The sequence below is a fragment of the Chanodichthys erythropterus genome, chromosome 17 (genome assembly GCF_024489055.1).
Source record: "Chanodichthys erythropterus isolate Z2021 chromosome 17, ASM2448905v1, whole genome shotgun sequence".
Classification (NCBI taxonomy): domain Eukaryota; kingdom Metazoa; phylum Chordata; class Actinopteri; order Cypriniformes; family Xenocyprididae; genus Chanodichthys; species Chanodichthys erythropterus.
This window is the reverse complement of record NC_090237.1, coordinates 32,704,883-32,718,845: the sequence shown is the minus strand read 5'-3', so window position 1 is coordinate 32,718,845 and position 13,963 is coordinate 32,704,883. Positions and strand designations below refer to the sequence as shown.

At 47.3% G+C, this 13,963-nt stretch overlaps 1 protein-coding gene across 1 annotated transcript in view; it reads right to left on the bottom strand.

The window, feature by feature from the left end:
• The window catches only part of LOC137004234 (E3 ubiquitin-protein ligase RNF14-like), a 16,685-nt gene extending 5,054 nt beyond the window's left edge, over positions 1–11,631 (bottom strand). Inside the window, exons 1-4 of the mRNA XM_067364421.1 lie at positions 11,472–11,631; positions 10,479–10,609; positions 9,801–10,304; positions 8,223–8,445 (exon numbers count right to left, since the gene is read on the bottom strand). Coding sequence (XP_067220522.1) covers positions 8,223–8,445; positions 9,801–10,304; positions 10,479–10,609; positions 11,472–11,622 — 1,009 coding nt within the window. The 5' untranslated portion in view covers positions 11,623–11,631. The remainder of the gene's footprint in view (positions 1–8,222; positions 8,446–9,800; positions 10,305–10,478; positions 10,610–11,471) is intronic.
• Positions 11,632–13,963: the final 2,332 nt, after the last annotated feature.

Genomic DNA, 13,963 nt, shown 5'->3' with positions numbered 1-13,963 from the left:
CCAGGGTTTGCAGTAGTCAATTTATTGGTATTTTTGCCATTATTTAACACCAAAAAATCATGTCTTAACACATTTTGCACTTGACAAGACTGCTCTTGGTAGATTGCGTTGGACATTGGTCATAATGGAAATGAGCTTCTGCATATGTGTTCTTTAATTTCGTGCCTTGTTAGTAAATCAAAACTTTCCACTCCCATCCTGCTTTTATGGGATTGGGGTCTCACGCAAATTTGCCTTGTTTAGTAAATTTGACCCTAAGCTTTTGCAGAGTCTCTCCACAACCTTAACCAAGGCACTTATAGACAGTGTTGGGGGTAACGCATTACAAGTAACGTCTCGGTTACATAGGTAACCCTCGTTCCCTGAAGGAGGGAACAGAGACGTACGTCGGACAGACCGACGAATAGGAATCTCGCTAGAGAGGCCAATCTACTTCGAGTGTAACTAAAACGAGCCAATGCACATTGGCATGCAATCATATGCATCAGCTGCTCGCCTCGCAGCGCTGGTATATAATGAGCAGCAGGTGCGTTGCATCTTCAGGTTTTCGCTGAGGAGCCGAACCCAGCAGGCGGCAGCATCAGCAGGACAACGCCTGTGGCGACGGGACGTACGTCTCCGTTCCCTCCTTCAGGGAACGAGGGTTACCTATGTAACCGAGACGTTCCCATTCAGTCGGTCACGTTCGACGTACGTCGGACAGACCGACGAATAGGAATCCCTACCAAAGCGCCACAGGAGCTGCCCTCTTCCAGCGCTCTGTCGTGAGCCACCTGAACCCCCTTGCCTAAGGATGGTGGGACCAGGCTCACACAGAGAGGGTCGATCACTGTTGTTCCCAAAACCCACTCAGTGCGACAATTGGATAACGCTGGAAAAGCGTAGCCTTACATGCGATAAGGAACGCTGCGGAAGCCATATCCTTCCCCGAAGGAGTTATATGGATAAGTACATATGGACTAACCTTGTAGGTTGTACAACATATGGAAGAACTGGGGAGACTCCACTCTGTGAGAGATGGGTTCTCCCAGAGGGAAAGACACGGGCTTCGTTTAGGAGCAGCCGTGGAAAAAGCCATATGGGATCCCCGTAGGGTCACACATATGGAACCCAGCCTAAATCCGGTTCTCAAGGATACAACGGAGTATAGGCCTGGCGCCAGACGCTCCGCCACGTCAGCTGCCGAAGGGTAACCGGAGGACTCAACAGGGTCTGCCCGTAGGGACTCTCTGGAGAATAGAACGCGCATGTAGCGCAGCAAGCCGACACTAAGCCGGGGCCTCTCCGTGCATCTGACCTGAGGCGAGAACACGGGAGGAGACCGGCTCGACACGAAGGCTATAGTATCTAGCGAACGTGTTAGGTGTCGCCCAGCCAGCAGCTCTACAAATGTCTGTTAGCGAGGCGCCACAAGCCAGCGCCCAGGAGGATGCCACACCTCTCGTGGAGTGAGCATGCAACCTGAGCGGGCAGGGCACGCCCTGAGCTTGGTAAGCCAGGGCGATGGCATCCACTATCCAGTGGGCCATCCTCTGCTTGGAGACAGCCTTTCCCTTCTGCTGGCCTCCGTAACAGACAAAGAGCTGGTCTGAGGTCCTGAATCTTCGAGTTCTGTCTATGTACAGTCGCAAGGCGCGAACTGGACAGAGCAAAGCCAGGGCTGGGTCTGCCTCCTCCGAGGGCAGCGCTTGCAGGCTCACTACCTGGTCCCTGAAGGGAGTGGTAGGAACCTTGGGCACATAGCCAGGCCGGGGTCTCAGTACCACGTGGCTGTCACCCGGCCCGAACTCTAGGCACGATTCGTCGACCGAAAATGACTGCAGGTCCCCTACCCTCTTGATGGAGGCCAATGCCACCAGCAGCAAAGTCTTCATAGACAGAATCTTTAAGTCTGCTGACAGCAAAGGCTCAAAGGGAGCAATCTGGAGTGCTCTGAGCACCAGAGTAAGGTCCCAAGAGGGTATGGAGGGGGGACGAGGAGGATTTAACCGTCTCGCCCCCCTAAGGAACCTGATGACCAGGTCGTGCTGACCAACAGATTTGCCATCTATGTGGTCGTGGTAGGCAGATATGGCAGCAGTATGGACTTTGAGGGTGGAGGGGGACAGCCTACGCTCCAACCCTTGCTGCAAGAAGGAAAGCACAACTCTGATTGAGCATCTTCGGGGATCTTCTCGGCGAGAAGAGCACCACTCGACGAACAGGGACGTTCCCATTCAGTCGGTCACGTTCGACGTACGTCGGACAGACCGACGAATAGGAATCCCTACCAAAGCGCCACAGGAGCTGCCCTCTTCCAGCGCTCTGTCGTGAGCCACCTGAACCCCCTTGCCTAAGGATGGTGGGACCAGGCTCACACAGAGAGGGTCGATCACTGTTGTTCCCAAAACCCACTCAGTGCGACAATTGGATAACGCTGGGAAAGCGTAGCCTTACATGCGATAAGGAACGCTGCGGAAGCCATATCCTTCCCCGAAGGAGTTATATGGATAAGTACATATGGACTAACCTTGTAGGTTGTACAACATATGGAAGAACTGGGGAGACTCCACTCTGTGAGAGATGGGTTCTCCCAGAGGGAAAGACACGGGCTTCGTTTAGGAGCAGCCGTGGAAAAAGCCATATGGGATCCCCGTAGGGTCACACATATGGAACCCAGCCTAAATCCGGTTCTCAAGGATACAACGGAGTATAGGCCTGGCGCCAGACGCTCCGCCACGTCAGCTGCCGAAGGGTAACCGGAGGACTCAACAGGGTCTGCCCGTAGGGACTCTCTGGAGAATAGAACGCGCATGTAGCGCAGCAAGGCGACACTAAGCCGGGGCCTCTCCGTGCATCTGACCTGAGGCGAGAACACGGGAGGAGACCGGCTCGACACGAAGGCTATAGTATCTAGCGAACGTGTTAGGTGTCGCCCAGCCAGCAGCTCTACAAATGTCTGTTAGCGAGGCGCCACAAGCCAGCGCCCAGGAGGATGCCACACCTCTCGTGGAGTGAGCATGCAACCTGAGCGGGCAGGGAACGCCCTGAGCTTGGTAAGCCAGGGCGATGGCATCCACTATCCAGTGGGCCATCCTCTGCTTGGAGACAGCCTTTCCCTTCTGCTGGCCTCCGTAACAGACAAAGAGCTGGTCTGAGGTCCTGAAGCTTCGAGTTCTGTCTATGTACAGTCGCAAGGCGCGAACTGGACAGAGCAAAGCCAGGGCTGGGTCTGCCTCCTCCGAGGGCAGCGCTTGCAGGCTCACTACCTGGTCCCTGAAGGGAGTGGTAGGAACCTTGGGCACATAGCCAGGCCGGGGTCTCAGTACCACGTGGCTGTCACCCGGCCCGAACTCTAGGCACGATTCGTCGACCGAAAATGACTGCAGGTCCCCTACCCTCTTGATGGAGGCCAATGCCACCAGCAGCAAAGTCTTCATAGACAGAATCTTTAAGTCTGCTGACAGCAAAGGCTCAAAGGGAGCAATCTGGAGTGCTCTGAGCACCAGAGTAAGGTCCCAAGAGGGTATGGAGGGGGGACGAGGAGGATTTAACCGTCTCGCCCCCCTAAGGAACCTGATGACCAGGTCGTGCTGACCAACAGATTTGCCATCTATGTGGTCGTGGTAGGCAGATATGGCAGCAGTATGGACTTTGAGGGTGGAGGGGGACAGCCTACGCTCCAACCCTTGCTGCAAGAAGGAAAGCACAACTCTGATTGAGCATCTTCGGGGATCTTCTCGGCGAGAAGAGCACCACTCGACGAACAGGTTCCACTTCGAGGCGTAAGCACGTCTCGTAGACAGTGCACATTCCGAAGTGATGGTGTTAAGTACCTCAGGGGGTAAGTCACCTAGAACCTCCGCATCCCGTCCAGGGACCAGACATGGAGTTTCCAGAGGTCTGGACGCGGGTCCCAAAGAGTGCCCCGTCTCTGAGAAAGAAGGTCTTTCCTCAGAGGGATGGGCCAGGGAGGGGCTGTCACGAGGAGTGAGAGTTCTGGGAACCAGGTCCGGTTGGGCCAGTAAGGCGCAACTAACAAGACCTGCTCCTCATCCTCCCTGATTTAGCACAGGGTCTGTGCAAGTAGGCTCACTGGGGGAAACGCATATTTGCGCAGGCCCCGGGGCCAGCTGTGAGCCAGTGCATCTGTCCCAAGTGTCCCCTCGGTCAGAGAGTAAAACAACTGGCAGTGGGAGGTTTCTGGTGAGGCAAACAGGTCTACCTGAGCCTCTCCGAACTCTCTCCAGATCAGCTGAACCACCTGGGGGTGGAGTCGCCATTCTCCTGGCAGCGCAGCTCGTGATAGCTCGTCGGCCACACGGTTGAGCACACCGGGGACATGAATGGCGCGAAGCGACCTCAGAAGCTTCCGACTCCACAGGAGGAGGTGGGGGGCGAGTTGCGACATGCGAGGGGAGCGTAGACCACCTTGACGGTTGATGTACGCAACGGTCGCAGTGTCCAGATGGACCAGTACATGCTTGCCCCGTAGCAGGCCTTTGAGGCGGCTCAGAGCAAGGCGTACTGCCAGCAACTCGAGGCAGTTGATGTGCCAATGCAGATGGGGTCCCGTCCAAACCCCTGACACTGCATGCCCGTTGTACGTGGCACCCCAGCCGGTGGCAGAAGCATCTGTGAACACCACAGCATGCCAGGACACCTGTTCTAGGGGCACTCCTGCCCGAAGAAACAAGGGGTCCGACCACGGACTGAAGGTTCGGCGGCACTCCTGAGTGATTGGCACCCGGAACTTGCCGCGCTGCCACGCCCATCTCGGGACTCGGCCGTGATGCCAGTGCTGAAGCGGTCTCATATGAAGCAGACCGAGCGGTGTTACAGCCGCAGCAGCCGCCATATGCCCCAGGAGCCTCTGAAAGAACTTCAGTGGGACCGCTGTCCTGCCATTGAATGTATTCAGGCAGTTCAACACCGACCGAGCACGTTCCTCTGTGAGGCGTGCTATCTGCTCGACCGAATCCAACTCCATACCGAGAAAAGAGATCCTCTGCACCGGGGCGAGTTTGCTCTTTTCCCAGTTGACCTGAAGCCCCAACTGGCTGAGGTGTCTGAGCACCAAATCCCTGTGTTTGCACAACTGATCCCGGGACTGTGCTAGAATGAGCGAGATAGTTGAGAATGCGAACACCCTGTTCTCTCATGGGAACAATGGCTCCCTCCACGACTTTCGTGAAGACGCGGGGAGACAGGGCCAGCCCGAAGGGTAGGACTCTGTACTGATATGCTCGACCTTCGAACGTAAATCTCAGGAATGGCCTGTGTCGCGGAAGAATTGAAACATGGAAGTACGCGTCCTTCAGGTCAATCGCTGCAAACCAATCTCGGGGACGGATGCACTAGAAAATGTGTTTCTGCGTGAGCATTTTGAATGGTAGCTTGTGGAGGCTCCGATTCAAAACTCGCAGGTCCAAGATCGGTCGTAACCCGCCGCTTTTCTTGGGTACAATGAAGTAGGGGCTGTAGAACCCCGACCTCAAATCGGCTGTAGGGACCGGCTCTATCGCGTCCTTCGCCAGTAGGACTGCGATCTCCGCACGCAGGACAGGGGCATCGGCATCTTTCACTGTAGTGAAGAGGACGTCCCTGAACTTGGGGGGGAAGCCGGGCGAACTGAATCGCAAAGCCGACCCTGATGGTCCGAAGGAGCCAGCGAGACGGACTGGGGAGCGCTAACCCGGCTCGCAAAGACCGTACAAGCAGGACCAAAGGGACCACCGGTGTACCCGCAGCAGGGCAGGGAGGTGGAACACAGGGACGCGGCTCGGGGGGCTCTCTTTGTGAGGCGGCCCGAAGCGGCGTCATAGTGTGCTAGGCAACACTTACCTGGCTCCACGGATGGACAGAGGGAGCAGTCGAGGCTTTGGCTGCCCGCTGCTCGCTGCTGTCCACTGGCGACAGAAGAGGGGGATGAGAGTGTTGAGGTTTTTCACCTCCCACTGCTCTCCAAACCCTCTTCAGACCTGGAAATGAACTGCTCTTTAAAATTTGGGTACCGCTGCCTCTTGGGTCAGTGGCGGAACAGAAACAAACCCAATAAAAGGATTTACCACCTGGCCCTCCTCCAGGGGTGGAAGAGCAGCCCCACCCATCTCTGGGTCGCCCGTCTCAGGGGTGATTCTCACCAACCAGTTAAACAGCTGCAGAGACGGGAGGCGTCATCTCCCCGCAATGGATACAGCAGAGCCTGCTGGGCCGGAGTTTCTTGCAGGGGACGACACCCTTGGCGACGAGCAGACTGAGGGGCGGCCCAAGAGGAACTCAATGGTTTGTCATGGGAAGCTCCCCGATCCGCTACTAACTGAGGAGAACCGCTGGGCTCAGTCCTCGACAGTGTCACCGAAAAGGCCACCTCGTAAGATGGGAGCATTGAGAAAGCGTTTAGCTTGAAAACCTCTCACACCTCACAAGGTAAGCCAGGGGGCACTTCTGGACCACTGAGGTGGGCATTGTCTGGCTGAGGGCCTGCGCCGTGACTTTGATCACGGTTAGTCAACAAGCGCAGCTCAACCCCAGCACAGAACTACCCTCATGCAAAAAGAGTGCCTTGGCCTCACATGCAGGGTGGGTGTGGTCTGTGTACAGCCACCCCATCCAAGAGGGTAGTGAGAGAGGAAAAACTTATGCAGATTCTGGCACCTTTGGCATTCCATATTTATGGCACCAAAATACCCCCATACTGCCAAGTTTTCCATGCACATCTGGAAGACCCAGGAAAGCATGGCTGTAAACTCTGAATCTGAGTCAGCATAAGCACACACCATTACAGTGGGCAGCGTCACCCTCATTTCCAGAGCATAACAGCCACTCTCTCCGATGCTGCAATCGACGTCTGTCCCTCAGCTGGAGCTCTGAATGAAATGCTAGGTTCCCCTATGAAAAGGACCAGCAATTCAATCCAGAAACTGCACAGCTTGCAATGCGCTAGAGAGGGAGGGGCCCTAGGGGGTTGGTTCCCCGAAGGAACCCCTCAACCTCATGTCACCCAAGCCATATCAACAAAGTAGACCTCTTCTGGTGCACCAGAGAGGGCGCTACAATGGATATTATGCAAGGGAACCGCGCATCTAGAGCGCCGAGCGAGCGCTGGGTTGCCGTGACAACCCGCGCTGCAGCCCGGCAGCTCGACGGCACACGACACGCAGAGGAGCGAGAGGTTTGCTCTCGTTGATCTCCACGGTCTCCCAGAGTGTCGGGCAGACCCGCGGCTGTGCTTTTACACACAAGCGGCAGCTGGCCAACAACAGAGGGGACTCAAGCTTCCCGGAGAAAGAAGAGTCACGACCGGCGTGTCGACGTGATCATGTTCTCATATGAAAACATGAACACCCACGAACATCACTTCAGCACGCGCCCAGACATGTGAAACGGTGATCGTGGCCGTCAGTGAGGACAGGAACGACCGCATCCAGAAACACAAGTAGGATGTCGTCTTTAAAAAGACGCGAATCTACTTGTGTAAGCTCTTTCAGGGAATTTACTCTTTTAGAAGTGCTGAAGCACGCAGGGGAACGGCCACTGCAACACAGACAGGGATTGTGTGCAGCCTGTCGTGTGCTTTCTCTCTCTTTGAAGGCGCTCACTCTTACCAGCCGTAAAAACGGCTTTTCAGCGCTCAAAAGCGCACCGTATCGGCCGTGAGAACAGCCTTCTGACGCTGTCAAACAGCTATTTACTCAAAAACGGCAAACGAAACAAAAACAGAAAAAGAGAGGACTTCGACCCCGACTGTTCGCCCGCACTCGAAAAAAAAAGAGAAGTTCAACCAAAAAGCTTGACTCGTCTTCTAGCAGACACTCGGCTCCGAAGCGAAAAGCTGAAGATGCAACGCACCTGCTGCTCATTATATACCAGCGCTGCGAAGCGAGCAGCTGATGCATATGATTGCATGCCAATGTGCATTGGCTCGTTTTAGTTACACTCGAAGTAGATTGGCCTCTCTAGCGAGATTCCTATTCGTCGGTCTGTCCGACGTACGTCGAACGTGACCGACTGAATGGGAACATGAGTTACTTTTGGTGTGAATGGGCCTTTATTTTTTATTATTAAAAAACAAACAAGCAAGCCCAGCCCAGGGGAGAAAAGACTCTGTGACAAATTGCTTACTCTATTGTTGCTTTGAATAAAATTGTCTGCTAAATGCATAAAATACAAATGAAATTGACATGACCTAACTGTAGGCCTACTTGTTGTGTGTATGAAAGGACACTCCACTGTGGTCTTACATTCTTTGCAGTTAGAGAGACCATGGTATGTTCGCTTGCAGAGGGTGCAGAAGATGAATTGGCATGAGGGGCACATGCCCATGTTGGTGTCAGGCTCGATGATCACAGCCATGCAGCAACTAATGCGTGGACAATAAGCAACATCTGCCATTAGGTCCAGACTCAACTTCAGAAGGAGGTGGTCATAGCGGGCAAATTCATCTTCGCCCACGAGAAGTTTCACCTAGAGTATAAGAGCAATACAGTGGCAATAGGTTATCTTAAAGGGTTAGTTCACCCAAAAATGAAATTACCCTCATGTTGTTCCAAACCCGTAAGACCTTCGTTCATCTTTGAAACACAAATTAAGATATTTTTTGATGAAATCTGAGAGGTATATGACCATAGACAGCAATATAATCAACACTTTCAGGGTCCAGAAAGGTAGTAAAGACATCATTAAAACAGTTGACATGACAGCAGTGGTTCAACCTTAATTTTATGAAGCGACAAGAATACTTTTTGTGTGCAAAAAACAAAAAAATAATATCCCATATATATATATATATATATATATATATATATATATATATATATATATATATATATATATATATATATATATATATATTCTCATTGCTTCATTAAATTAAGGTTGAACCACAAGTGTTGATTATATTGCTGTCTATGGATGTGTCATATAACTCTTGGATTTCATCAAAATATCTTAATTTGTGTTCTGAAGATAAACGAAGATCTTTACGGGTGTGGAATGACCTGAGGGTGAGTAATTAATGACAGCATTTTCATTTTTGGGTGAACTAACCCTTTAAACTTAGCTGGAGTGCTAAAAGGCCCCAGTATACTTCAAACAAAGTTCTTTTTCATTCTTCGTTTAGGGGTAAAACGAAGTTCGAAATGCGTGACCAGCGATATACTGTAATGGAAAATCTGACACCACCCACACTGCCGAAAGCGGCAGTTATATGAATATGTAAATATGTGCCATGCATTTTCTTCTCAGTAACAAAATAAACACAACAAAAATGAGAAAACAGCAAGCATTTATTATGAAAAGCGTCTGATCATAACAACATGAGTATGTTAGCACGAGCTCTGCAAATTAGCACTCCAGTCACGTCACGCCTTCATATATCACATTATTCAATAGATTGCTTAAAATCAAGCAGCTTTACAGTATCAAGCATGGAAAACAGTGTTAGTGTTAGTCATTTTGTACTATAAAGCAGCTATCCAGTGTGTTCATGTTTTCACCCACGGAGCTCTTACCTCAACGAACTCAAACACATGAAATGAGTCAAAGACGCATTCGACAGAGCCTCGGCGCACACCTCTTATTACATTATTGTCACTGACCAATGGTAGTACGAAGGTGTTTTGCAGCTGGAGCGAACTTTTCCTGAAAGTTTGCTTTGGCAAGCCATTTCAAACTTCAAAAAGAACGTTTCGAACTTTGTTTTGGCCTGATTTTGTTCGAAATGACGTCATATCAGTTCGTTCTTCAATTTCGTTTGAAGTATACCGGGGCCTTAATAGTCAAAACCTATTCATAGGTCATAAACACGCAAGAAAAAGTACCTGTGCAGGAGAGGCCATGGACATACACTCTGGCTTAGGGCAAGTAAGGGACTGGACTTTGCCATCTCTAATCTGGATCTGAAAGTATTCCTTCACACAGGCCTTGCAGTAGACATGCTGACACTCTTTGAAGAGCAAAGAGTTGGAACCCAGATTCTCAGAGAAGCAGATTCCACAGCAAAAAAACTTGCCATCAAACACCTTCTGCTTCTGAGCATCATTAAAATCCAGCAGCTGGGTTAGTATGTCTGTGTGAGGGTCAAATTCTTGAACTGCTCGTTGGTCCAACTCTTGCACTTTACTCTTTTCTACAGCAGTGTCTACTGCTTGGTTCTGACCAGATTCATATTGAGGCTGCCCACCAATGGTTCGGATCTCGAGTGGAGACTGGATGTTCAGAAATTCTAGAGATTCTTCCTTTAGAAACTGGATCCAGGTAAAAAGAATCACATTGCCCCTGTTCTTTTCCCAAAGTTCGTCCAGTCTCTTGCAAAGTGCAGTGATCTTTTAGAAATTAAATAACTTATTAATTGAGCAGAAATTATCTTAATGGTCATGCCTTTATCATTATACCAATATCATCTCCAAAAATAAAATACCAAATGATTCTATAAATAAAAATACAAAATCATTGAATGTTATCATTTAATTTGCTCAGATCAATGCTAAAATGCAAACCTGGACTCTTGAAAGCCATTTGGAGCTTAGAGTAAAGACTGGAGCCGATGATGAAGGGTAGTCTGTAGGTAGTTCAAAACTCAGAACCAAGGGGGGTAAAAAGGATATAACACATTCTACGCATGCCTCTCCTATGAAAAATATCCACAAAACATAAGCTCATGAAGACTATGGGGAACACATGCAATATCACCAAAGTTAATTGAATTAAAAATTGTGTTATATAATCAAATAAATATACTTTAAAATATACATAAAAAAGGTATTTTGTGACTTTTTATCTCACAACATGGACTTTTTTCTTGCAATTGGGATTAAAATCCCTTATGTTGTGTTTGGGTCATTTTGATTTTCTTTTACCCAAAAATGTTAGTTAGTGAGTTTTGGACTATACTTATAACATTTTATTGGACTGGACTAAAACTTACTGATTTTGCTCACACAGGGTTTAACTGCTTCCCAAATTTTTGTACTTTTTTGGGATTTTTTCCCCCCACTCGGTTACACTTTGCCAGTCAAATGACTGGCCTACAAAAATAGCTTATAAATTTCTCATTACGCTACATTTTCACCCAAGTATTGGATTTAATTTTTTTGTCAACTTGTTTTATTCCAATTAGGACAGATTTTGTGTTTCTTTTTGGAAGTCATTCATCTCAGCAAAACTAATTGATCTGAGCTTATGCACCTCAGTTTTTGAGTGAAAAAAATGTTTGTATAATTTAAACTACCAGTTGCAAGAAAAAAATCATACCACTTTTAAATTGTGGTACAGTTTGATGCAAAAAGAAGAAAAAGAAGGTGACTTTGGAGAAAAAAAAGACATAAATGTTGAATGTGAGAGCTGTGGTTTAAACTGATTTTTGATGTTTTTTCTTTTGGCCTTGGTATCATGTTTATCATGATGATTTATAGTAGCCTATAATAGTTCAAAGTACAATTTTTTTTTTTGAAATCACAGTGTTTTTTTTTTTTTTTTTTGTAAAATCTTACCCTTGACTAGCAGTCTGAAGTTAGAAGGAAGCTCAAGGCACAGATGTATCTTGCCACTCTGCCTTGATTCTGTCCTGTTAAACTCCTCTTCATCATATATGCTCGCTAGAGCCAGCAGTTCGTCTGATTGTTCTTCCTGGTTGGCTGACATTTGAACATTCCTGAGATCAATATAAAAACAAGTATTGTAAAACGCCAAGAGTTGAAGGGCCCTATTGACTTCCATAGTATTTTTCCCCCCATACTATGGAAGTCAATGGGGCCCATCAAATGTCTGGTTCCCATATTCTATATAAAAAAATCTTCTTTTATATTCAGCAGAAGAAAGAAAGTCATACAGGTTTGGAACAACTTGAGGGTGAGTAAATGATGACAGAATTTTTGGGTGAACTATCCCTTAACTGCCAAACTGATGCATGAAGAGGGACTGCATGTAGAACATTAAGTACTTTTAGAGTCAACATAAAACAGTGTTTTAATGCCAAATACTAAATTAGCCTATATAAAAAAATCACCATCAAATTAGTGAAGGTATAAATTCTTTAATTTAAATGTGCTCCTGTGAATAGTCTTGAAACATAAATAGAAATATACAAAATATCTATCTACATTCCAGAAATTCCAAAAGAACAACCAATAAAAGAAAGTTATACATATTTAAAAAGCAAACAAAAACATGTAGCCTAGTGTTTATTTGTGTCGCTCCTTGATGGCAAAGGTTATTTACACTGACGTAATGCCGCTTAAACTGTCTGTTTTAACGCAGTGGGTGCAATTTTCAGATGGTCCCTTAATATCATGCGCTTCCGCATCCGTACATTCACTTGTATAAATTAGCCACTATAATAACACTTGACTGTGTTGAGTGTTTTTCTTTTTAATGCCTGTATACAGTTGTTACTATAAATAGTGTATTGTTGTTATTTAACAATTGTATTTAGATGGAAATCAATTCGAGAGCAGATCTTAACATGCGTTTCTACATCTGGCGAAATTTACCAAAACATCCCTTACGAAAATAAACCATGGTTTTAATATAGTAAACGTGTAGTAACCATGTTTTTTATTACCATTTGATTGATTACCATTTGTACAGTTTTGCTACTATAGAGTAACAACATTTGTTAATTTGTGGTTACCGTGATCTAACTATATTACAGTTTTTTCCAATTGCTAACACACTAAGATGACATGCACAGCACAATTATTTAAACTGACACACAGAGAGCAAAACTTCTTCTCAAGTCTCCAAAAGTCTAAACACCTTTTCTGTTTTACACACATTTTGCATTTCAAAATAGCACTTTTTAAATTCACTAAATACAGTTCTCTGCATAAGACACAACAATCTGACATAAAGTCACATGTTTGCCATTTCAAAACACTGCCATTCAAAATGACACTACATGAGCTAATTGGCCAATTACATGTGCCACCTGGCCAAACACCTCAGTGGTTAATTGTTAACACTTCAATCAGGATGTAAGCACTATGAAAAGACCACAGGTGAGAACCTTTTTTTTTTACAACAACAATGGAAGACATTGCAGAGAGAGGAAGAGGAAGAGGAAGAGGGAGGTTGAGAATAAGAGGGGGAGGAAGAGTGAGAGGTAGGGGTAGAGCAGGTAGAGGAGTTCATGGCCAAAGAAGACAAACACTTTCAAATGAAATCAGAGCAACCTTAGTAGATCATGTCATCAACCATGGGTTGACAATGCGTGAGGCTGGACAGAGAGTGCAGCCAAACTTGAGCCGTTTTACTGTCGCCTCTGTCATCCGGACCTTTAGACTGGAGAACAGGTATGTAACCAAAATTTCATGTAGTACACATGTAGTATACCCCATGTCATAGTGTATCAGTTGGGTGACACCTGTTTACTTAGTGTATGACATCAGCCATTCATGAACTGTACAAGTTTCCTGTACAATGTACTCTACTGTGGGGGAAAATATTTAGGCTGCATTGTCCAAGCCCTATATATATTTTTATTTTATTTTTTCTAAAGGACTGAGAGACGACACCATGGTGGAGGAAGGGGCCAAATGTTCACCGGGGTACAGGAAGCTGCCATTGTAAACTTGGTTTTGGAAAATAATGAAATCAGATTACGAGAAATTCAAAGCCACATCATCCAAGACAACACCTTATTCAACAACATTCAACGAGTTAGTCTGTCCACATTGGCTCGCATTCTCAAGCGAAACCAAATCAGAATGAAACAACTTTATAAGGTGCCGTTTGAGAGAAACTCTCAAAGAAACAAAGAGTTCAGACGAGCATATGTGGATGTAAGTACTATATTGACTGCAGTACACTACACACAACATTGTTTCCCAGTGTACTGGATAACACCATATTGAGTGATTTTTGTTCTTTGTTTTCAGGGAGTACTGGAAATGGATGCTCATGCAATCCCACATGAGTTCATCTTTATAGATGAGGCTGGGTTCAACCTAGCAAAGACCAGAAGAAGAGGGAGAAACCTCATTGG